Raw genomic sequence first — 26,360 nt, 5'->3', positions numbered from 1 at the left:
TCCCACCACCACATCCAATTCAATACTAGCCAGTAAAGCAGAAAGTATTGTCTACAGTATAACCCAAGATAATGCTAGACACACGTTGCTTGTTTGGGTAACTGAAATTACAGTGCTATCAGTCCAGTCCCCCTGCTCAGGCGGAAATCTACCTTTTCACGAATGCTTTAAGTTGTGGTAAGAATGTTTTGTCTGCAGTTTAGTAAAGTAATTTGTTCTTTTTTAAGTTGGCGAGTTCTATTTTTCAAATGAAACCAAAATAATACCTGTGAAGATTTACCCAACTAACCTTATGTTTAAACCTAATTTCTGAAATGTGTTGTGCTCAGTATGAAAAAATATTAAAACCTTTTAGTGAACAAGTGTGAAACCCACAAAAAGGAGGCAGGGGGAGGAGGAGCCTAGCCAGCAGCCGAGATGGCCGCCTAGCACCTCGGCTCCGCCGACCCGTGTGCCTTTTACCGATATCCTGCCTTAAATCCTGCACCTCCGTGAACCCCACTTACCTCGGAGACGCTCCTACTCCCGCTGCGACGAATTCCGGTGAAAGCGGAGCGATCCCGGTGGTGAAGAGCCTCTGCTTCCATCCCGGCCTCTCGAGTGGCCACAGCAGGGACATCGAGTTACGGAGACGGCCGGCGGCGACAGCAACAGCAGCGGCCGCTGCGGAGGGGGAGGAGCCGGTGGACTGTCTCTACAGGCTAGCGCTGGGCTCTTTCATAGCAGCTTTCCTCGGCTTGGCTGCCCAGCGCGCCTTCCCTGCAACATTGTATCGGCTCCTACACACTGTATCCCGGCCTCGCTGGAAGAGAGCCGGGATTGCTTCATTGTTGCACTCCCCCGTGGCGGACGCCATTTTCCGCGTCTGCAATCCTGTGCCTGCCAGTGGGTTTCCCTGCTTTGCCGGCTTTCTGATAAAAGAAGTTTCCTTTCGACCGGCTGCCTTCCCATCACAGTACCGGCTGTGCCCTGCTTACATGGCACAGATTTCTCGGGGGCGGCTCGCTGACGAGTGAGGCTTGCTTTCCGTGGCGCTCTACAGCCGTGCGCACAAGATGGTGGCCAATTGTGCACCCCCCATTCCGGATCCTCCGCTGGGGCTGCGGGATGTCCTGGATGCACTTGTGGATCTGCGTATGGCCTTTCATGACTTTGCTAATGATTTGGGGGCCCTGCTCACTGAGATCCTTCCAGCTGGTCACGATGGCCCCTCAGCACTGCGCACTACGCCACATCCTCCATTGGTCGACGGTGGATCACCCGCTCTGGAGTGTACGGAGGCGACGGATGGGCGCGCCTCCGTGACTGCTGTAGTGTTCCTCGGCTTCGCCTCGGGAGAGTCCGGCGACACTGCTCCTTTGCTAGGGCCGTTGCTCAGGTCTCAGACGCCATGTTGCCCTTCTCCTTTGTTCTCTAGAGACTTGCTTCCTTGCATCATTCTGGACTTGCTGTTTGTGCTCCGTCGGGCTGCTACGCTGGAACTTTCATCTGGTCTTGCACCCAGTTGTGCTGTATTCGGTTTGGCAGTGAAGATTTCTTGTGTCCCCTGCCATCGAGCTCCAAGCCAGTTTGCCTCGTCGCAAGCACCTCGATTTCTGCACTGGATTCCACGGGGGCCCTCCCCATCCACGTTGGCTGATCTGGAATTGGACTCTGTTGTCATGCCGGTTCGAAGGGGACAGGGCTGATGATGTATTCTCTTATGCTGCAACTTCCTATGTGTATGGCCGGGACTGTGAATGACACTTGTTGGAGGTACAGGTTGATTAGGTACTAGGTCGGGGCCTGGGGTTGGGCGGCCGTGGGTAACGTTACTGTCTGCTTTGGTGATATCCTGGGCCCTCCTCCGATCAAACGTGAATTTTTTCCTTCTTTTTCTTATCTTCTTCTTCTTCTGCATTTCGGGCACTCCTTTGGGGCGACAGACACACTGCTAGGGGGGGTAGGCCGTAGCCTCTGCATGCGTGTAGGGTGGGGGGTTAATTTCTTGAACGTTTTAGTTTCTATGGGCCTCTTTTTCTTTCTTTTTCTCTTCTTATCACTTTTATCCTTTATTTCTTTCTTCCTTATTTTCTTGGGTCAGAGGGTGGATTGGGAACTGATGGGTAGCGATTGGGGGTCACTAGGTGACGGAATTCTTTTCTATCCTGATTTACTTGCTTACAGTCGATTGTTTTGTGGATAATGCTTGCTGATTATTATGATGCTCGTTGCCCACTTCTGTCCTCATCGTATTGTTCTGACTCGGATCCTTCTTGACCTTAATGCTGTGGACTCATTTAAAAACTTTAAAAATTAAACCTCATTATCCTACTTCTCGGTGGCGCGATTATGTATAATGTAACTTGGATTACTTGTGCCTGCTCTGATACGCTGCGGAGTCGCCTAATTGCTTGCTGATGTGCCTTTTATTGTCGAGGCCGCCCTGTGGGTTGTAGGCCCGTATTTGTTTGCACATACTGTCCAATAAAGGTTTTCAAAAAAAAAAAAAAGGAGGCAGGGCACACCATATGGAATAACACCCCACCCATGGAAGACAAACATTAATACAGGGTTCCCATTTCTTAAAAAACACAAAAGTACTCGTCACAGTGCTAGAATCAGGAGTAAATCTATATTCATCAACTCTTTTTCTTACAGACAGACTTCAACTATTCCATTGCACCTCAGAGTCTGTAAGGCCTCTGAGTGTCCTGTTAAAATCTCTCAATCAAACCATTAGTTTTTAGATGGTATAAAGCACACCTCATGTGTAACACCTCTATCAGCGAAAACTCTCCCATCACCTTTGAAGTTGACTGTACCACATTGTCCGTCAGCATGAATTTAGGATTTCTATCAGGAGAGCATGTCAAAACAGCCAACAAATACTTAACAGAATTCCCTGCTTCACAGGGATGTGGAAGTTAATCAAATATCTACTTGTCCATGGGGCAGGTTGCTTCATAAATTTACTTGACCAGTAACAAATTCCACTTTTTTGGTGACATGTAGTGCGGCGACAAATTATGGCAGCCTCTCGGATTATGACAGGACTCATACCAAGGTAGTGTTTGAATACTTGCAATCCCTTTGTGTTGCCATGTTTCTGCAGATCTACAAACTGGGGCTGAAGGTAGTGGTAAGCAATAGTTCCAGGGTTAAAATGCCCTTTTGAGTGTATGCAAACCTACTAATTTGCATGTTTTAAGGGTTTTCAACAACTCTTCTCTAATCTTTTCCCATACTGAGAAATGTTGGAACTTTACTTCTTACAATGGCAGACGTAAACCTTCTTCCAGAGTTGGGAAAAAAGTGGTCGGAGGGAAAGTGAACTTGCAAACACTCAGATTTTCGCATGTCCTACTGCTGTAAATTCTTGGAAATTCACAAAAACGGTATACCTGCACTTAATGGAAGGACATATACCATGGGTTCACTTTTGAAACTTTCATTAATAATTGGGCCCCTAATTTGACCTGGCATTGACCATGACCTTTTGCGTTCATTAAAATTCGGTCTCTTTCTCTGTGGTGGCTGGCTTCACTGTGAGTGACAACATTCCGCTCTTTCTCAAGGAGCATATCGGCACACAAAGTAGGTTTCTTCAGTGCCAGTTATTACCGTGGCAGTGTGTGCTTTTTGAGACCAAAAACAGTTTATGCTTTTGCCAATGTTTTTTATAATGGCGAGGGTCCGGCAGCTCCCACACCAATAGGTTTTTACAAAAACCATTCCAAAACAATTCACACATAGACAAAACTAAAAAGCTGACCATGAATTTTAGACCTACTGGCTTTGCCAATGCTGATTTACTTTTGTTTCCCATAATTTTATTGAAACTGGTTACACGGATTTTCCATTATGAATATTTTTGGGAAATACTAGCATGCATCAACACGTTACTAAATGATGCTGCAAAGAAATGGTACCTGAAAGTTTACTGTAGTTTAGCTAAAAAAAATTCCAGCTTTCAGTTTTTTTATAAACATTTTATTATGAAAACAAATAATCATCAATCTTGCTTTCAAGCTTCTGCAAATATTTGCATTAAATCAGAGAGCATTCTGGGAGCATTATACAAAGCCTCCTATTGCTGAACTTTGAAAACGTGTGTGCACATTTTTATACTGGAACCACTGTCAGTACTGCAGTTCGAGCTTACAACAATTACTTGGAGCGCTCACTCTAATAATAAAGTGTGAGAAAGTGGCTCTATATATACTAGACCAAGATGAGGTACAGTGTGTAGAGAGTCCACAAACCCCAGAGGTATAACAGAAGTTAAAGCCAGGTGCGACCTTACTCTCTAAAGTGGTAGCTTGGTCGAGCAGTAAGGCAGTACCAGAGGACAGTGTAAAGCATTTGTTGTACACACTCAGTCAGCAAAAGGCTCCACACACTCAAAGACTGAACTCTAGGCCAATTGTTTTTATATCAAAGATATAGTTGTTTTATTTTTAGAACCAACAGGTATCAAAATATACTGTTCCCAATATTAGAGGTCTCAGAGGAGTACTTTGCAGAAAGGCAATAAACTTTGCAAACTCAACAGGTACAGGGGCTGCAGTAGGCAACACAATTCTAAACACAATTTAGCATTGAGCTCAATGGGTTTTTCTATATAATGACAGCTGATTACTTTATAGATTACTCTGGTAGTCTCAGGACTGGATCCTAGATTCAAGCTGAAAATAGTCTAGCAAAAACGTTTTAGTTATTGAAGTGATTTCTAAGGAATATTTAAAAGTTCACACTTAAAAACTTAGAAACTTTTCAATGAAAATCTGGCAATGTTATCCAATGGGAGAAAATTCAGGTTGCAGTTAAAGTACGATCTCGTTACTTTTGTGATCCAGTACTTGACTCCTAGGTCCAGCACTGGGGTCTCAACTTAAAACAGGTAAGTAATTACGTTTCAGTATCTGGTATGATTTTTAAAGAATATTTCAATTTTCAAACGTAGAAACTTAGAAGAAATGTCATAGAAAAGCACACAATGGGTTCCTATGGAGAACATTCAAGTTACCAGTAAACCCGGCTAGGATTACTTTTGCGGTTCAGTACTGTGCTACAAGATGCAGCACTGGTTTCTCTCCTGATCACAGATGAGTACTTCGGAATTCGATTGATTTTATGGGAATATTTTACGTTTTCAAAACTTCACACTTGGAAGATTTTTCGAGTCAAACCAGTCAATGATATCCAATGGCAGGTAAGTGAGTTACCGGTTTCCAGGTGAATACTCGACTGGTGAAGTTAGGGTTCTGGGCATAGACTCAGGGGTCCCCCAGGGTTAGGTAGGTACAGTTGGTTCACCCTCCGCGGCACAGGGGCAGTCGGGTGCAGAGGTAGTTAAGCTCAATGTTATCCAATGAGGGGCAGGGGTCCTCCGGTTCGGGGCTGTGCTGGCTAGCAGGCCACGCGGCTGTGGGAGCTAAGCTCCTGGTCACTTGCTCAGGGCAAATGGGGAAAAAGGATAGGGAATAGGTTTATTTATTTTTGATATTTAATAAAGCGCGAACAATTGCCCGCAGGCGTCTCGGCGCGATACTATTGCAGACTTCTCCTACACTGGGCTTCATATATTTTTTTTTTAAGGTTAAACAACCAAGTTTTCAATTGCCTTCTAAATGACAAGAGGTTAGGGCTTGTTCTGATAGATTGGGGGAGTGTGTTCCACAGTTTGGGGGCAGCGACCAAGAAACGACGATCTCCCCAGGTGACCAATTTAGTACTGGGCACCACCAAGTCATTCGAATTGGCTGAACGAAGAGGTAGGGGGGGATTGTATAGGATGAGCTGGTCTCTCAAGAATTGAGGTGCTTGTTGGTGTAGTGATTTGTAAACTATGCATAAGGTTTTAAATTTGACTCTGTTTCTAATGGGGAGCCAATGATAGCTTCTAATGGTGTTGGCTATAGGTTTGAATTTGGGCATTCCCGAAAGAAGTCTGGCAGCTGCATTCTGCACTGTCTGCATTTTCTAAATGACCCAGATTTGGGCATTGGCTAACAAGCCATTGCAGTAATCTAACGCGGACAGTACTAGCGCGCTTACCAGTGTCTTACCTGCGCTCTTTGAGAGAAAAGGAAGAATCTTTTTTACCAGACGTAATTTGTAAAAAGCTGTGGTAGCTGTCTGGTTAGCGTGAGCCATGAAATTAAGGTCGTTATCAAAGATAACACCCAAGTTCCTCACCTTGGGAGTTGGTGTTGGCAAGGTTCCAAAAGATTCTGGCCACCAAATTGGGGACCAGCTAGGACAGAGAGGTCCAAAAGTTACCACCTCTGTTTTTTCGGAGTTCAGTTTTAAACAGTTTGCCGACATCCAGTGTCCAATTGCCAGCATACCTGTTTTAAAACTCTCCGCCACCGTTTCTCCGTCGTTTTTGATGGTTAGAATCAGCTGAGTGTCATCCGCGTATGAGGTAAGGTTCATCCCATGGGCTTTGATGGTTTTAGCTAAGTCCGACACATAGATGTTAAATAGTGTCGGACTTGGGGATGAACCCTGAGGTACCCCACACGGCAACGACAACCCAGCTGATTCAAACGGTCCTAGCGTCACTGCTTGCAATATTTCCATCATAAATGACGTCAGTAGGTCCTTGGCTAGGCCCTGCACGCCCATCTTTCCGACACGGTCGAGCAAAATCTGATGGTCGACCGCGTCGAAGGCTGCCGAGAGGTCCAATAGTACCAATAGTGCTGAGCCTCCTTGGTCTCGGATGACTCTAATGTCATCCGCGGGCTTGATTAGAGCCGTTTCTGTTCCATGAAACTTGCGAAACCCAAATTGGGTTTCATCGAGAAGATGGTATTCCTCGATAAAAGCTGCGAGTTGGAAGTTCATGGCCTTTTCGGCCACTTTTGCCAGAAAAGGAAGGTTGGCAATAGGTCTATAATTTTTTAGCTCTGTTTTATCTAGGCCTGATTTTTTCAAAAGGGGCTTCAGGAGGGTTTTTTTTTTTTTAACGGGCTAGGGTAAATTCCATTGCTGAACATAAGGTTACAGAATTGTGTTATAACTGGAATCAAAATGTCCATGATTGGGAGCAAGGTCTTCAAGGGGCATGAATCCAATGCTGAACCTGATTTAATAGAGCTTATAATATCTCCAACTTGGGCCTCTGAGATTTCCACAAACTGTGAGAATGCATTACTAATAAGTGGCGTATTTATATCGTTGTTGCTGTAAGTAGCCGAAGAGGTGAATGCTGAATAAATATCATTCACTTTTGTGAAAAAGAATGATGCTAGAGAGTCACAAAAAGTGTGTGAGATCGGGGGATTTAGGTCAGGGGCATTTCCTGCCAGCTGCTTGGTTATCTCAAAGTCTTTTATTGGAGTTTATTGCGCTCTCAATTTGCTCACTAAAGTACTTTTTTTTGGCCTCCATGATCAAAGATTTGTACTGGGCTAAAAGTTCCTTATAGATTTTTTTACTTTCATCATCATAGTTTTTCCTCCAGTGCCTTTCTCTGTTTCTACAGAGTTGTTTGTGTTTTCTTAATTCCTCAGAGTACCAAGGTGCTGAAGGGGAACTCCTGTTCCTGGAAAGAAGTTTAATAGGTACTAATTTACTGATGGCTTGATCCAGCCAATCTTGGTATTGCTTTATTGCCACTTCTGGGTCATTGGCCAGGGTTGGTTTGGTATTATCCAGTGCGACCTTCAGGCTCGTAATATTAATGTCTTTCCAGACTTTAAAAGGTTCACGTCTGGGGGGAGATATTCTTGAATTAGGTGCCTCTTTAATGATTATAGTACCTAAGACCAAGATGATGGTCAGTCCAGGTCATAGGGAGGACATCAGTGATTTGCAGATCTTCCAGACTAGTGAAAATACCATCCAATGTATGCCCTGCAGCATGAGTAGGTTTATTCACCAGTTGTGATAGCCCCAAAACCTCCATCTCTGACAGAAGAGCCAAGGAGTCTTTATCCTCATTTCTGTCTAGATGGAAGTTAAAGTCTCCCAGTACTGTTGTGGACTTCTCTGTTGCCAGTGATTCCAAGATGGTGGCAACCTCCGTGAGAAATCCCGACGGGCTCCTGGTCGTCTATACAATAGCATGCCTCTAAAATTGTATGAAGAGGATAGGTAAATGTCGAACTGTAGCGCTTCACATGTCGCTGTGGGTATTAGTGAGGTCCGGATGTTATATGTATCTCGGGCAATTATGGCTATCCCACCTCCTCTTTTGCCCTGTCTATCATGTCTAAAGACTTTGAAACCGTTAGGGACGGCTATCACAAGATCTGGATCTGATGACTTATCCATCCAGGTTTCCGTTAGAAACATTATATCAATGTTCCTGTCTAGGAGTGTGTCAGCTATTTCTTGCCTGTGTTTAGCCAGAGAGCGGACATTAATGAGGGCTATTATGGTTTTTTGTTTAGCGTGTCTCTGATTATTGCTTTCCACAGGATTATTTATATGGGGAATGGATGCCTGACAGTGCTTACAATCTAAAGAGGTAATGTGTGTAACAGATTCCAAGCTATATTTAGAACATTTATCTGTAGGCAGTGGACGTAAATCGGTCAGCGTTAATGATGAGAAAGGAGGGAGGCGGGTTATACCGGGGGAAACAGGGGTTGAGGCCCTAGGCCCGGGTCCGGCGCGGACGGGCGCAGACGGGCTTGCCTTTGGCACGCCCGCTGCGCGGACGGAAAGGCATCATCTATTTGTACTGTCCGGAGGAGGGTGGGAGGCGTCCTGCAACTGGACCGCCAACCCTTCTCCCTCCAAGATGTCGCCTTTACCCCGCGTCGTCAGCCCCTAGTCGGCTGCGCCGGGATGAATGGGGTGAATGAAGCGATCCTCGGTGCAACGCAAGTCTTGCACTCGAGTAGCTTTGACACTGGTAATTTTAAAAGTGAGGCTATTAAAATATGTACAGCGTTAAAATTGTTACCAGAAAATTAGGAATAGGGTAGTAAAACCCCCGGCTTCCGCCTCAGGGGAGAGGTAAACAGAGTACGGCGTTCTGAAGGCACCACTCCTTAAATATCCGGGAGGGCGGGAGACGTCCTGAAACTGGACCGCCAGAGGCATCCGGGCGGTTGGGTGCTTTTGAGCCTTCGGGCGCTCAATGTTATTTAATGGGAAAGGTAACAAGCATGTACAATCCAATAGTCTCGGCATTATTAAAGGTAGAGCTATTGGCATTGCTCATGACTTTTTTTAAAAATTATAAATAAATGGCTTTGTCATTTACATAGCCAATAGCTTAATCGTTTGCATATGCAAGACCTATTGTATTAGCACCCACACACAGGGGGCAGGGGCCAGAGAGCAAGTACAACGAACGAGGGGGCAGGGTAGCAAGCACAGCAAAGGGGTAGGGGGAGCAGGCACAGCAGGGGGGCAGTGGCAGGAGAGCAAGCCCAAGCAACGAGGGGCTGGAGAGCAAGCACAACGAACTAGGCGGCAGGAGAGCAAGCACAAGCAACGAGGGGGGCAGGAGAGCAAGCACAGCCAGGGGGCAGGAGAGCAAGCACAGCCAGGGGGCAGGAGAGCAAGCACAGCCAGGGGGCAGGAGAGCAAGCACAGCCAGGGGGCAGGAGAGCAAGCACAGCCAGGGGGCAGGAGAGCAAGCACAGCCAGGGGGCAGGAGAGCAAGCTCAGCCAGGGGGCAGGAGATGTCATCCAGCTTAAACCCTGCCAGGGCAGCATAAAAACTGCGGATAGAACACTCCCCACCCCCTTCTATAGCTTCCAAGATGTTATTTTTGGCAAAACCTGCAACTCCACCTTTCTTATTGCCTAGGAAGCTCCTAACCTGCAAATATTTGAAGAAACTCCGTCTGCAAATATGAAATCTTGTCTCCAGGGTGGAGAATTGCACTATTCCCCCATCCGGGCCCAATAAATCCCCTATCTTGACAATCCCCTTCCTTGCCCAATCAGACATAGTTGCATCAGCGAAAATTAAAGGGGGTGAGACCTATTTTTGTACAACCGGGTATACCAGTTGAACCTCCCCAAGCCACATTTCTTTAAAAAAGCCGACCAGATGTTATGGGCTGCCATGACCGTCTTAAACCTTGTCCGTTTAAAATAGGAGGAGTCAGTGCAACTGAGAAATGCATTCTCGGTTCCAGAGCCCAAAACAGTTGTATACAACCTAGTCGAGGATGCAGTAATTTTCGGGTCTACCCCACCACCGCCAATCAATCCCTGCATATACTGGAGAGCAGAAGCCCAGTAATAGAATCTAAAATCAGGAACCCCCCTCCCTCCCCTTGCCCTAGGTAATGTCATAAACTTATATGCCCTCCTGGTCTTCCCGTGTGCCGAAATGAATTTATTCAAGTTTGCCTTTATCTTATTAAACTAGTAAGCCTCAAATAACAAGATAATTGTCCTGAAAAAATAGAGAAACTTAGGGAGTATTAACATCTTAACATAGGTGCGTCCTACCAGTGAAAGCCGCAGGTTATTCATCCTAACCAGGTCCAGGCTCACTTTTGACAGTAGCGGAGTCATATTTCGCTCTACAACCGTCCCTAATTCAGCCGCAATCTCTACCCCCAGATAGACTGCTGCGGGGACCACCCGTAAATAGTTACAAATTAATGCTTAACTATTTGTGTTTTGTTGCTGTTAAGCCTACATCCTGAAATCCTGCCGAAGCTGAGGGCCTCCCGCTCTACTTCACCTATTGCCATGGACGGGTTAGGAGTGATTATAGCAATATCGTCCGCATATGCCAAAACTTTAATCTGCAACCCATTTATGCTAAGGGCGGGAATTCTAGGGTTATTAATCAGACTGCGCAAGAAAGGGTCCATATACAACGCAAACAGAAGGGGAGATGATGAGCATCCCTGTCTCGTTCCCCTTTTTATCTGCACCACTGAGGTGAGCCCCCTATTAATCCTAATCCTAGCGGATGGAGCATTATACAATGCCTGAACCGCTCTGATATAGCCCTCTCTGATGCCAAACCGCCTCATCACATCCCAAAGATGGGGGTGATGAGTTGCCCAAGTCTCCACCTGCGCTCAACTGTGACATGACAGAAATCAGGCCTGGCAAAAAATGTAACGTTATTGAATGCTCGCTTAGCCTCTGGCTTTGCTTTTTCAAGAATAAGCTGTCTAAGCAAAAAATTGCCCACAGAATCGCTCTGGGCCTACCGTCTTGGACTCCTGCCTGTCCTCCCCTAACTGTAAAAGGGAATCGATGCGCCCGCTGGATCTCTGTCTCCCACTGCCAAGATGACAATTCCGGGAAGGCCCCCTTTAGAAGATTTACAACAAAGAGTCTGGGGTCCTCTCCTTCCAGCCCCTCTGCCACCCCCAGTAGTCTAATGTTATTACGGCGCTGCCGGTTTTCGTAATCCTCCATCTTCCAATTTACATCCTCCACCACTTTCTGGTGCTCTTGCTTAAAAGTCTTAAGGCTGTTGAGGTCGTCCTCCAATTTCCCAGTTCTTTCCTCCACATGGGCGATCCTCTCTGCAACCTCATCATACCGTTTATTACTGCGTCCGTGTACTCATTTGAGCTTCCCTCCTCAGAATTCAAAGACTGGGACTGAGAGTCCTCATTTACTGAAAAGAATTTGTCGGGTGAAGTAGCGCCACTGCCAACACCAACTTCACTTAGCGTACCATGACCCAAAGTAGCCAATCCATTTGCTAAGACTGTTTTCTGACCACTCTGCCGTGCTCGGGCCGTTCTCCCATCCGGCGGATGACTCCGTTCTTAATTGTTCTTCCACGGGCCCCTCAAGCACTGTCTTGCCTTCACCCATGTCTCCGTCTGGACTTTCAGCGACCTCTTCCCCAGCGCTTGGATCCTGATTTCCCCAGCCTCTTCTACCACTTGCCTTTCTGCTCGCATCGTCCTTGGCGCTCGAGTGTGCAGGGATTACCTCATCACTACTCCCCTGGGCTCGCCTCTGCTTCTGCTCCGGCTCCAGCTCTGACAGCGCAGCTCTCACCTGCGTTGGTTGCGTAGCAACCGAAGCCCCGGCGTCCACGAGGACGTTCAGGCTACCGGTGCGTCCATTCCTTGGTTTCCAGGCAACGGCATCTCCGCAGGTACCCTTGCAAAAGGTTCCGCCACAGAAGGCTGCAGCAGATTGTTCTCTTTGATTTTAGCTTTCGCCGATATTCCATGACCAGGGATGTTATCCCTGGGACCCCCTGGGGTAGGTGTAGCATCGGGTCCCAATTTCTTGCCAGCAGGTTCTTTTGCCCATACTGCGCCCTTCTGTGTACCTGCTCCTGCCGATATCCTAAAGTCCGCCTTGCTTTTCTCCTTGATTGGGGGCTCTTTCTGAGCTTCGGCTTCCTTAGCCTGCCCTTTACCGTCCTTTGCCTCGTTACCTTTAACCCCACGAGGAGGCATCTTGAAAAAGCTCTTAAGGACCAATGCGAAAATGTCAGTGAATTTCCCCTGAACACAAAGAAGCGTCTTTCCGATAATTCCCCTGGGGTGCTCTCTCCAGAACCTGCCAGCCTGCTCGCAGACCTTGAGAATCTCCACTGCTGGGCCCCAGGAGCCCGTTTTCATCGCCGTGCGGAGGTCACACTCAAACCATCTAACAACTGTGGTCGGGAGGGGAGTGAGATGAGACTTCTCACTGCACACCACTAGCAGCCATCTTGCCCAGTCTCGTGGGCGACCAAAAAATGGGAGCTTTTCCAATGCAAGAAAGATGGCACTTTCTCACATAAAGGCTTTCAATTAATGAACAATAAATGAAAGCTTGAACAGTATTAACATATGGACAAAAATATTACCTTAACTGCAGACCGTGCCCTCCCCTGATCCATAAAATGGTAATGCAAACTGACAACCCAAGGGTTTGTGCAGTAGGGGTTTGGGCCTACTTCTCCCAAGGACAAAATACACATGAATACGTGTTACCCTTGACCTCAAACAATATGTCCTGGGCGTCTGGTAATAGGAATTCCACATCCCTGCTTTCACTCAGGGACCTCACCAGCGCCATGAAACTGATTCAGTGTACGTGCGCTCTATAAGTATTTTTTTTTTTATTCAAATTCAAATAGGACCTACAATGTCCAAGGCAATCTATTCCCAAGCATCCTTTGGAAGCCAACGACAAACCATTAGAGGAGTTCTCACTTTTATACTTTTATCATTCATCCTGCACTCAACACTCTTCCCAAATTTTCAATGGTAATGTGCCTTCATGACCTTCATGGGCAAAGTGTATCAATCTTTTCCTGACACCAAGGGATGGGACTAGCTACCTCTCATTAAAAGAAGATTATCAACCACAGAAAGCTCACCAAACACTTTAACAAACCCATCAAATCTCTGATATCCTTTCCAACTGTTATTTCCACTAAAAATAGATTGATAGACCGGTTTCAAAACAGACTGATAAACCGGTTTCATAGCATCATCTTTCTTAATCTCACACAACCACTTACTGATGCACAGCCCAAAGTAATACTGCAGACCTTGAGCTCATCATCTTTCCACCAGACATCTTCCTTAACCTCCCTATCAACAAATCTGGAAAGACAATTAGCTGCTTTGTTATCCTTAGCAGGCAAATATGTAACCACATACAAAGTCAAGAAGAAATACATCCCAGCCCTTTCCTTCCAAAGCCCTCTTAAAAGAGTGTATGATCCTTCTGCACTCATAACATGAGACCCCACACAAACTGCTTACATGTTTTTAAATCGAACCTATAAAAGGCTAGAGCTTCCTTTTCAAAGATGAATAACACTAAAGTCTCCTCAATTAGCTTTAGGCAAACGCTATGGTGCTTCATCTCCTTCCTGAGTCTGCCTCAAAACAGGACCAAGTCCCTTTTCCCTAGCATTTGTAACCACACAAAGTAAACCAGGAATGAAACTTTTCAGATACCGTGCTGTTGACAAACCACACTCAAGGTCTTCAAATTCCTTTTGATAAGCATTAAACCACAAAAATGGAATCCTCTTCTTCAGATGATTCCTAATGGCAGGTGTGTGGCTTGCAAAATTAGCAATAACCCTAGAGTAGAACACAGCCATCTGAGAAATCCTTGCACTTCTTTATTAGTAGGATGTGGTAAATCCAAAACATCTGTATGTCCTCTTTCAACATTACACCCTCTCCAAAAATGACATAACCTAAATAAGAGATTTCAGCCAGAAATAATTTACACTTGTTAATTTTAAAAGTTATGCCTTTCAGGTTGAAGATTGTGAAGTCTTCCCGACATTATTTAGGTGCTTGTGCAAGGTATCACTAAAGTTTAAAACATCATCTGGAAATAATTTCACTCCTGTGACACCAGTCAATAATTCAGACATAAGTCTTTGAAACATGGATGCAGCAGAACAGACCAAATGGCATCCTGTTGAAACTAAACACTTCAAAAGTTGTTATAAAAGCAGTAGAATCTTTTGAATACTCACTCAACCACACCAGATGATAAGCAGATGCCAAGTCCAGGGTTATCATCTCCATATGTTTTGGGGAGAGGAAATCTGTCGCCAACAACCTCTTTGTTAATATGTCTAAGATCCACACATAACCTTCTCAATCAAACTATAAGTGCTCACAACAACAGATGTCATCCACTGCGAGGTTTCCACAGCTTCAATAATGCCCGCTTCCTAAAGCCGATTTCATTTATTTTCAACAACATTCTGTAAGCTTAAAGGGTTTTTCCTGACGTTGCAGTCAACAGGTTTAGCATCCTCTTTCAACTTTATGCAATGCGCATATCCGTTGATACAACACACACTGCTGGAAAACACTTGCAGAAACTCCTGCAATTATATTAGGAACGACGACAGCATACCAGTATTATTACTGGTATGGTATCGACCTGCCTGATTTGAACCTGTGGATATGAACTCAGATCTGGAAGAATCTCCAAATGTTTCTGGTGTGGCTACCTCAAAACTGTCATCCTTCACCAGAACATATATTTTGCCAAAGGTACGATGACAGCGAAATTCTAGATCAGCTTCAAAGTAATCAATCAACTTGATAACTTACGGTCATAACTGTACGGTGTGACATCAGGATCATCAAGATCAACCTTAACTCTGAAGTAACAAGCAGAATCCCCATCAGAAACCATCATCATAGAGATCTCAGTCCAATTGAGCCTGACCATATCAAAGGGATGCTCACACTGAATGATAGACACACAATTCACTTTGTTAACAATGTCAAGATCAGAATTCTCCACACACCTCATTCACTTTCCCTTTGACTGTGGAAGCGTTACAATACTTAGCAAAGTGTATTTTTTCTTCACATAATTTACACAAAACCTTTGCAGCAGGATAATCTTTAAACTGACCAAGTGATTGGGATTTCCATTTTTAAGCAAGTATTTCTGGCCTTAGAAGAAACAATTTTTTTTTTTTTTTGCGACCATAGGTGGTATAATAGACCGCTAAAATACCCTGTTCGGATTTAAGTTGGTTGTGTATATATTGCATAGAGTGTTAAACTTGTTTACCAATGGTCAATACCCCCACAAGACTTGGGTCATTTTTAGTTTACAGCTTTCTCTACCACTTTTACATTCAAGCATAAACTGTTCTCCTATTCTCTCTTCAGTCATGTGCACAAAGTTACATGTTGAATCAAGTTTACGGAGAGCAGTAAAAAAATCTATGGATTCATCCTCATTTTGTTTCTTTTCCCAAAATAAAAACGTTGCGAAATTAAGGGGACCATAGGAAGAAAATATGTACAGTTTCTCAATAGCCGCTTCAAACTCATTCAAATCAGCAACCTTACAATCATTAAATATTTCATGTATGTTCTCCAACACTTCCTGGCCCTCTGCATCCAAACAATGTATAAACTTTGAGGTCTTCTTTTCCAGTGACAAATTAGGACCACAACATTTTAAATAATAGATAAAAACCTCTTTCCACTTGGACCAAGGAAGAATATGACCACCTGAAGATGTTAGAAAAAAAGAAGGAAGAGTGATATTTTGCATAATGAAAATAAGACAAACAAAAAGTAAAAGAAATTAACAAAAAAAAACAGTAAAAATTAGAGTGCAACAGAAGAAGAGAGAACCAAGAAAGTAGCAGATTGAAGAGACAAGGTACCCACAACCAACAAATACAAAACACCAACACACAAATGTATCAGAGTGCGGCTGCAAGGGAGTAAAATCAAATATTTAGTTTAAAAAAGAAATTAGATGTAAAATGAATGAAGTTATCAGCAGAAAAGCTTGCCACGAAAGGTAGATTATAACTCAGTGTTTTTGTCGATGGAGCCATGAAGGGGAAAAGCTGCCCACAAAGACAAGACTTAATCCTGTTTTTATGTCCATCAGAGCATGTTGTACTTGGTAGGATCCGGATAAGAGTCACCTACTTCCTGTTGAGAGAACTTCAAGATCACAGAGTATAAGAAAAGGCGAGCATGTTGGAAAGACACACCCTGGTAATGTCTCAGAAGAAACTCACAGGTGAGAGCCTGATGCAACACAAGTGTTGGAAGCGTGAGGAGAGAGCAAATCACTCCCAGGGCTCGCGTAAGGCAAGTGCCTACTCACGGCACTCTGATACCGGAGCACTGGGAGTGCGGGCGTCATGATGCAGTTATGAGACCACGAGGCCTCACGGAGCAGCTTGTGAACTCGAGAGTGCAAAGTGAAAGAGCCACTTCCAAGCTCCTATGAAAAATAACATTATAGCAAGTACACGGAGAGCAGAAGCTGGGCCCTATGCAATACAACTCAGACAGTACAGTCCATAGAAAGGGCACGGTAGTGAACAGCAGCCAAGACAGCACAAGGAAAATGCTACTTACCAGTATGCATCTGTTCTTGGCATGTAGAGTTGCAGATTCTCACACTTCGACTTAGATCGCCATCTGGTGTTGGGCTCGGAGGCTTGCAGGTTGTTGTCTTGGAAGAATTCTTTGTAGTCATGAGATAGGTGACTCATCCCTTGGACAATAGTGTGCATGGGCATCGATTCCATCCTTAGATTGTTTTTTGCCATGATGGGAAATGATGTAGTTAGTAGAAAGAAAAAAGATGTCCATGTGTCTATACCTAAGTAAGATAGAACTGGAATAGATACAGGTCCCGGGGAGGCGGTGGGCGTGTGAGAATCTGCAGCTCTACATGCCAAAAACAGGTGCATACTGGTAAGTAGCATTTTCCGTTCAAGGCATATGAGCAGCAGATCTCACACTTAGCATAGACTATACAACACTATCTCCCCTAACGGTGGTCACCTGTATCTGGTGCAGTAGTTTAAAAGAGATTTTTGAGGACAGCTTGGCCTACAGCAGCTTACTGCCTAATAATGTTTAGTGAAGGTGTGTGTTGTAGACCATATTACTGCCTTACAGATGTCTTCTAGGGGAATGTTCCCTAAGAAAGCCATAGAGGCTCCTAGCTTGCGTGTGGACTGCGCTCTAGGAGGAATTGTTAATGTGCGTTTTGCTTTTTGATAGCATATTTGGATACATTTTACAATCCACCTTGCAATACCTGCTTTAGAGATGGGATTGCCTTTTTGCGGTGGGGAGAAAGCTACAAACAATTGTTTTGTTTTGCGAAAGGATTTAGTTCTGTCAATGTAATAAAGAAGGGCTCTTTTCACATCTCTGGTGTGTAGAGCTCCTTCTGCTACATAATCTGGGTTTTGAAAAAACACTGGCAACTCCACTGATTGATTAAGATGAAATGGAGTGATTACTTTAGGAAGGAATTTTGGATTTGTTCTGAGGACCACTTTGTTACGATGTAATTGTAAAAATGATTCCTGTATAGTGAAAGCCTGAATCTCACTTACTCTTAAAAGAGGTAATGGCAACTAGGAAAGCTGTTTTCCATGTGAGGAACTTTAGTTCGCATTTGTGTAAAAGTTCAAATGGGGGTCCCATGAGCCTGGTAAGAATAATATTTAGGTTCCACACTGGACAGGGGGGTAACCTAGGAGGAATGATTCTTTTTAGTCCTTCCATAAATGCTTTAATTGCAGGGACTCGAAATAGTGACAAGTGTTTTCTGTTTTGTAAGTACGCAGCAAGTGCTGCAAGATATAAATGTATATATGAGTATGCCAGATTACATCTTTGTAAATGCAGTAGATAGCAAATGATATTCTGGAAAGAAGCATCCAGTGGATCAATATGATTATTGGTGCAGTAAACGGCAAACCTTTTCCATTTTGCAGCATAACGAGTTCTAGTTGTAGGTCGTATGGCTTCTTTAATGATGTTCATACAGTCTGGTGGCAGGTCAAGTTAACCAAACTCTAAGACTTCAGGAGTCACATCGCTAGATTCAGCTCACTTAGATCTGGATGTCTGATCTCTCCATGCTTCTGCGTTAACTGGGATGGGGACAGGCACAGTCTTTGGTGCAGAACTAGAGAAAGTTCTAGCAGCGTTGTGAACCACGGTTGGCGTGCCCATGTGGGAGCTACTAAGATTAGTTTGAGAGACTGTTGACGGAGCTTGTGTACCACTAGTAAAATTAGTGGGAGTGGTGGAAAAGCGTATGCAAATCTGCCTGACCAGTTCTTCCATATCGCATTGCCCTTGGACAGTGGGTGTGGAAACGTGGCGGCAAAGGTTGAGCATTTTGCGTTGTCATGTGTGGCGAACAGATCTATGTCTGGTTGACCCCACTTGTGGAAAAATGGTACAAGAACTTGTGGATGTAGTTCCCATTCGTGAATCTGTTGTGTCTGTCGACTTAACAGATCTGCATTCGGATTGTGAACTCCTGGAAGGTGTTCGGCTAGTGGATATATTTTTTGTGGAATGGCCCATCTCCAAATGTTCTGTGCAAGCTGGGACCGTTGCAGAGAATGTGTGCCTCCTTGTTTTTGTATAAAGTACATGGCTGTAATGCTGTTCTTCCGGATCTAGACAGCTTTGTTCTGTACATGTACTTGGAAAGATTTTAGTGCTAGGAATATGGTCAGTAGCTCTAGGTGATTGATGTGTAGCACTCTTTGTTGAGTGGTTCATCTGCCCTGAGTTGTATGTCCGAGGAGATGGGCTCCCCATCCTGTGAGTGATGAGTCAGTTGTAAGTACTATCTGTGGAACAGGTTCGAGGAACAGCCGCCATTTGGACAAGTTTTTGTTGTTCCACCACTGCAGAGAGCAATGTGTGCGGATGTCCACCAACACCAGATCTGTAAGTTGTCCTTGAGCCTGATTCTACTGTTGTGCTAGACATTCCTATAATGGGCGAATTTGAAGTCTTGCATATGGTACAATAACAATGCAAGATGCCATCATGCCTATGAGTTGCATGAACACACTGGCTGGGAGAGTGTTGGTCTTGAAATGTTGTGACTAAGGCTTGAATGCTCGCTATCCTGGCTGGACTGGGATATGCTGGAGCTGTAGAGGTGTTTATTGTGGCCCCCAGATATTGGTGCATATGAGAGGGCTGGAGATTCGACTTGGTGTAGTTGATCATGAACCTCAAGTTGTGTAATGTCTGAATGGTTTGATGAGTGTGATGAACACACTGATTGATTGTCTTGGCTTTTATTAGCCAGTCATCTAGATATGGGATGACATGGATTTGTTGTCTTTTGAGATGTGTTGCTACTGCTGCAAGGCACTTTGTGAACACTCTGGGTGCTGTTGTGACTCCGAATGGAAGGACTTTGAACTGATAAGTGTTGTCCGTCTACCACAAACTTTAGATACCTTCTGTGAGAAGGATGTATGGGAATGTGGAAGTAGGCGTCCTTGAGAACTAGGGTGGCAAGGAAGTCGCCTTGTTGCAGCAGTGGGAGCACTTGTTGTAGAGTGATCATTTGAAAATGATCTGAGTGTATATATAGGTTGAGGGGCCTGAGATCGAGTATTGGTCTTAGAGTACCGTCTTGGGTATTAGAAAGTACAGCGAGTAAACCCCTGCTCCTTGATGTTGTAATAGAACAATATCTATTGCTTTCTTTTGAAGCAATGAGAGAACCTCTTGTTTTAGTAGCGTAAGATGTTCTGTGGACATGGGACACTACCTGGGTGGTATATGTGGAGGGGTAGCTGCAAGTTCTAGGCAGTAACCAAACAGGATAATTTGTCTCACCCACCTGTCTGTTGTGATGGAGTTCCAGACAGGTAGGAACTGTGTTAATCTCCCCCCCGACTGGAGTGGAATGTTGTGAGCGGAAGGAAGTGACTGTTTTGTGGTGGAAGAGGTCTGATTGTTGTTATTACCTCAACCTCTTGTTTTATTGTGGTTTCCTCTGTAGCCTCCCCTAAAATATCCACTATTGGGGGGTGTATGTGTAGTAGCTTTAAAGAAAGCAGAATTGTCTGCTCCAATCTGTTTGGAGGCTCTTCTGTAGAAGGAGCGACAAAAGGAGCCTCAGGTTTGTGGGGATTGTAAAGCTTTCATGGATTTGGCAGTCTCAGTGTCTTTCTTGATTTTTTCTAGTGCAGTGTGCGCAGCTGGGCAGAATAACTGTTGTTGGTTGAACGGCTGGTTAAGGATAGCGGTCTGGACCTCCTGCTTAAAACTTGAGATGTGGAGCCAGGCATGACGCCTAAGGAGCACACTGGTATTTATGGATCTAAAGGCAGTGTCTGCTGCATAAAGTGCAGATTTTATTATTGTATTTGAAATGAGTTTACACTCTTGAATGAGATCATTTGCTTGTGTTTTATATTGGTCAGGCAAATGTTGTAGTAGGGTTTCCAACTGGTCGTAGTGGGCCCTATCATATCTTGCGAGCAGTGCTTGGGTGTTGGCTATGAGCCAGTTATTAGCTGTTTGGGCAGCTATTCTTTTATCAGAAGTGTCTAACAACTGACTATCAGGGGGTAGGGGTTCTCCTGAGGTTTGGGAGTTAGCGCGCTTTCTAGCGTTAGGCACTACCAGCGAATCTGAAGACAGCTGTCCCTTAATGTAGGCAGGATCTGCGGGGGCAGGCCTATACTTTTTCTCTATTCTAGGGTTGAGAATCCTGGCACATACTGGATATTTAAACACTTCGGGGGCATGCTTAATGACTCCTTTAATCATTGGTATTATTTGCACTGACTTTTGAGACCGCTCAAAGGTATCTAAGAGAAAGTCCTCTTCTGCCTCATCTGAGTGCATTGTGACACCATGATAGATGGCAGCCCTATTAATTACCTGTCCAAAACCAATATTGTAGTCTGGAGAAGATGGTTTTGAGGGGTATGTGTGTGGACGTCTGGTATGTCATGTTGGATAGGGTACTCTCAATCAGGTGGGTCAGTTGGGTACATAAAAGGGTCATTCCCCTACCCCCATGTCGTCATCATGATGATGTGGAGGTGTGCGAGGTGGAGAAAAAGGAGGTGGGAAAGTGTGAATTGGAGGTGTACTAGGTTTAGGTAGAGGAAGTGGGTTAGAAGGAAGTATAGGAGATGAAGGGTGCATAGGCGATGTAGCAGAGGCCTTCTTCTTTACAGGTACTGGAGGAACAGGTGCTGTGTCTAACTTCTTCTCCCTATATGGTCCAGTAGTGACATATCCTGTCTCTGGATCAATATAAATCTTTTTCTGTTTTGGATCAACTGGATCCGGATGAAAAAGTTCCTCTTCTTCAGAAACTGCTCTTGGCGCGGGTTTTTTTCGGTTCCAAGTGGGGTTGGTGTTTGTCTTTGTCTTTAGCCTTAGGAGGCATGATAGAGTCCTTTGGCGTAGCTTTTGGCTCAGAAAATTTTGGTTTCGGAGCCAAAGTTGGTTTCTTCGGTACAGAAACGTTTGACGCTGGTTTGTCTACGGACTTTGGATTGTTCGGGCCCGGTTTGTCTTTCGAAGTGGATGGCTTCGGAACAGATTTCGGAGCCGGGACTTCTTTCGGTTTCAGTGCCGAAGGTGCTGGTGGGATCAGTACACGTGGTCTGCTTGGTCCCGAGCTACCGGAAGACTTTTCGATCTGCTTCGGAGACGGGCTCGAAGGCGGGGCTTCTGAAGTATCTTTTCGGTCGCGACTGGGCCCAGCAGGCAGAGTCGTGACCTTTGCCTTTGATTTTGGTGGTTGGGGTTGGGGCAGTAGTAATCACTCTTTGACCCAGAGTGATGGAGTCATTGGAGTCCTCTGCCTCTGACACGATTTCGAGATCTTCGGAATCTTCTTCTGGGACATCTGGGCCTTCGTCTAAGATGTCCACTGGTTTCGGAGCTGATTTCTGCATGATGTGTCTTCATGCCCTTCGATCTCGAATGGTCTTCGATCGAAAAGATGTGCAGTAAGGACAGCTGGACTCGTCGTGTTCAGGTGATAAGCACAAGTTACAGACCTTGTGATGATGACTGTGCAGAAATGTTGCTCCACACTGGGGGTATTTTAGATATGGCGTAATTTCCATGAGTTGTAGGCCTCACGGCGTGGATAGGTCCAATGGCCCGCGTCGACGACTGAAATCGAGCTGATAAAGTCGCGTAAAAGGTCAAGATGTTTGGAAGTTTTTCTGAAAAGTTCAAGGACGTTTTTTTGCGTCGTAATACTTAGAAAGTAGATTTCGAACCAGAGCTGAAAAGTTACATCCGAACCCAATGGCGGAAAAAAACTATCTAAGGATGGAGTTGATGCCCATGCGCACTATTGTCCAAGGGAGGTATCACCTATCTCGTGACTACAAAGACTTTTTCCAAGACAACAACAACAACCTGCAAGCATCCTAGCCCGACACCAGATGGCGATTTAATGCGAAGTGTGAGATATGCAGCTCATACGCCTCGAATACATAGATTAAGACGAAATAAATAAACAAAAATTCATCCTAAATAGTCATGCGGTTGACGCAGATCCAAACATGAAAACAGAAACCTGACACTCTAGGGACCTTACAAAATAAAATAGGACTCAATGAATCAACTTGAAAATATGAAGAAAACGTGTTTACAACATGCATAGGGTGATGAACCACTCATTCCCAACGTGAGGTCCATAAGGCAGCAAAAACAGGTCGTTTTTTTTTATTAAGATGAAGAAACTCCAGCCACAGCTCCGTAGTGCACAGTCCTGGTCAACTGCGTTCATAGTTTCCTCACTTTAAGCCTATGATTACAAATGGGAACATACAATGCAAGAGACAATAAGGTGAGCAATAGTAGCAAACCATACATTAGATACAAAGATGGAACCACCAGAGGATACAATACCACAAGTTAATAAGAATGCCTGCTTGAAGAACCTGAAGTTTGTGTCACTGTATTTCATGTACAATCTATGACACTGTATCGGGAAGAGGAAAAATATGATGGCTGATTACCAGATATGTATTAATCAGTTCTCGTTACACTGAAAGGATAATACTAAAAATATTGCAGCACTTTCAAAATATTTAAAATGCAATTTCATAACATAACAATGGTTAAAGCATTAAAAAAACTTACATTAGTAATTATTCTGTGTAATGAATTTACGAGCACATAATGGAATGTTGGTGGAGAGTTCTGCGCCAAACAGATCTACAAGAAAGAAAAAAGATATAAAGAAAACAGAGTAAATGCAGGATTCAGAAATTTAACATGATGAGAACAAATGAACGGATGTGCCAAAGGCGCAACAGAAGAACTGTAAAATATTCCAGCAAATGCGGGGTAATTGAATAAGATACAATGAACATAGCAAAACAATATAACGTATAAACATTCGGTAATAGATGCCCTTTTGACCCTAAATAAACTCCTCATGAGCTGTGATTCTTTCATTCATGTATCACCATTGGGAGGGGGTGGGGGTTTCATCCACCTCAGCTCCTTCCTGAAAAGTTTCGAGGTGATACGCTAAGTGGGGGGCCGAGAAAAGGGGAGTCGCCAGGAGGGTCCCGGGGAGGGTCCCAAAACGCATTTCCCCATAAATTATTGCATAGGAAATTTGAACATCAATACTGCAAAAAATGATGAACAGAATTATACAAATTTGGTAGAAAGTACAATCTTGGTCCAGAAAGTGAGCTTTTTGTGATTTGGTGTAAATCCTTTCAGTAGTTTTTGAGAAATTAAGGACCAAAACAGATATTTCATGCCGTGGAGACTCCACAGAGTCAACAGATCAAGATCAGCAGCAGCTCCTCCGCTAAGGCAGAGGAGCGTCGCCCCACTGCTTTTCAGCAGTGGGGATCGTGGGCTCTGCTCTTGAGTGGTTTGTTTCCTTTTTAGCCGACAGGACCTTTCAGGTTGCAGTTCCCCCTTTTGTTTCCAAGACACACACCCTCAAACACAGGGTACCGCAGGGCTCAGCTTTGAGCCCAACGCTGTTTAATGTATATGTGCAACCTGTGGTAGCAGTGGCAAAAAGTAGAGGGGTCACAGCAGTGTCTTACACGGACGACACACAGTTGGTAGTTGCTCTCTCCGAGGACTCAGGACAGGGCTGATGCAAGTTCAAGAGGGATCTGTTTATAGAAGAGTGGATGACTGCCAACTGTCTTCAGTTAAAATGCCAACAAGTCCGAGGTCCTGCTGGTCGGGAGAAACACTGAGTTGTGGAGTGAGCATTGGTGGCCTGCCAAACTGGGTGATGCACCCGCTCTCAAACCGGTGGTAAAAAATCTGGGTGTTTGGGTAGATGCCAACCCTAGCTTTCAGACTCAAACAAAGAAAGGAGCAAGAACCTGTTTTGGCATTTTACGGGGGCTCAAACGAGTGCTGAGGTTTTTCGACCCGGCCACGAGGCAGGTAAATGTCCAAGCATCTATTCTGTCTAGACTGGACTACGCCAATTCACTCAACTTGGGAGTCAATAAAGTGGAGATCACAAGACTGCAAAGGGTTCAGAACGCTGCCACCTTGTTAGGTCTTCCCAGGACATGCCCTACTTCCAATGCTATCCGTCGGCTACATTGGTTGCCTGTAGCAAAGCGCATCAAGTTCAAGACTCTGTGCATGTCTTTTAAAATCTTGAATTCTTCCTCCCCAGACATCTTGGCCAATCTGCTTACACCTTACATCCGCTACGGCCAACTTCAGTCTGGCGGCCCCACGGGAGAGGAGGGTGCGTGCTGGTGCACGTTCTTTTGGTGTGTTGGCGGCTGGACTCTGGAACGCGCTCCCCACCGTCATTCACAGCATGGAAAACTATATGGCATTCGGCAGGGCCATCAAAACGCATCTTTTTCCATCATAGACTGTTGTGTGTTGTTTTTCTGGTTTGCGTTTTTTTGTTTAGCGTTGGGGCGCCCCTTTGCTGGGGCAGCTGTGCGCTATATAAAATCGCATAACATAGTGTAAAAAAATACAAATAAAATGATAACTCGCTGTTATTATTTTATTTTGCTTTGCCAAAAACAGTTTTGGGGCTTGGCTGGCATCACAGCAAGCTGGGGGAGGACTGATACGTGCACTTAATTGCGCATGAGACGGCATGCAGTGATAAGGGATTTTTTCTTTCTTTTTTTTCACCCTCCACCCCTGTTTCGTACCAGCCTCTACTGATCAAGATAAAACCGGATTGGCTGCTACCACATTAGGAAAGATGTGGTGGCAGCCATTTTATAACTCAGGGACTCATTACCCTGTCCTTGAAAATAGTTAAATTAAATGTAGTTTACAGAATTAAATGTCCATGTGGAAAGCTATACATGAGCAAAACTGACAGGAAAATCAAAATCCGGATCTCGGAACATAAAAGTTGAATCCGAAACAAATCAACCACATCAAGTCTACCCACTCATTGGGTTGAAATGGACCACACTATACCGCAATTAAGATTCCAAGTACTAGAAGTCATCAATCAGATACCAGATCGAGACAACAGCAAATGGTTGTCACAAAGAGAAATCTGGTGGATCAAATTCATGGACACAATGCTACCAAAAGGCCTCAACGACAAACTGGATATGATTTGCTTTTTATAAATAGCACACACTTTCAGGAAATTGCAAACAACAATAAGCAGAACTTATCTGAGAACACACAGATATGCAAAGAATACATCCATAGCCGCATCGATGAACTATAAACTTTGAATTTCAATTTCAACTCCAACTAATCCAATTATTCCTAATTAACGATCTATATATTGTGTCAACATTTGATGTTAAACTCAAACACATGGTTTATTAACAGTTTTGTAACCAAATTTAATACCATGAGACCTTTTCCGTCAATATGTCAACTGATTTAAAACAATGCCAACAAACAGGGAATTATTTAGTAGATCTGGATGGCAACCATGAAACGTTTTGGGCTTATAGCCAACATTATTGTTGATATAGTACATTATTTTCAGCTACAAGTTTTATTGTCAACTATTTTTGGGTTCACATCGGGTGTATTCAATCTTCAGACTCATCTTTTCCCTAATTTTGGTATCACGGACCAGATATTTGTGTTACATTCACATTCAGATTGATCCAGAGTGCTTTCACTGGTTTATCTATTCCCAGGCTTAAGATGTCTGCCGCCTTTAGCCTCATTACTCATACTCAAAATAGGAGA

The 26,360-nt window shown here is 44.4% G+C and overlaps 1 protein-coding gene across 6 annotated transcripts in view; it reads right to left on the bottom strand.

Annotated features, from left to right (window-relative positions):
• NF1 (neurofibromin 1) overlaps window positions 1-26,360 on the bottom strand; it is a 2,008,692-nt gene that overhangs the window by 1,479,591 nt on the left and 502,741 nt on the right. For all 6 annotated transcript variants that reach the window (XM_086954827.1, XM_086954826.1, XM_086954830.1 and 3 more), the window contains exon 11: window positions 23,313-23,387. In XM_086954827.1, the coding sequence (XP_086810953.1) occupies window positions 23,313-23,387 (75 nt within the window). The remainder of the gene's footprint in view (window positions 1-23,312; window positions 23,388-26,360) is intronic.

This window comes from Lissotriton vulgaris, chromosome 2_1, assembly GCF_964263255.1.
Source record: "Lissotriton vulgaris chromosome 2_1, aLisVul1.2, whole genome shotgun sequence".
NCBI lineage: Eukaryota > Metazoa > Chordata > Amphibia > Caudata > Salamandridae > Lissotriton > Lissotriton vulgaris.
The sequence above is the reverse complement of the archived record's forward strand: the minus strand, read 5'-3'. Positions and strand labels throughout refer to the sequence as shown.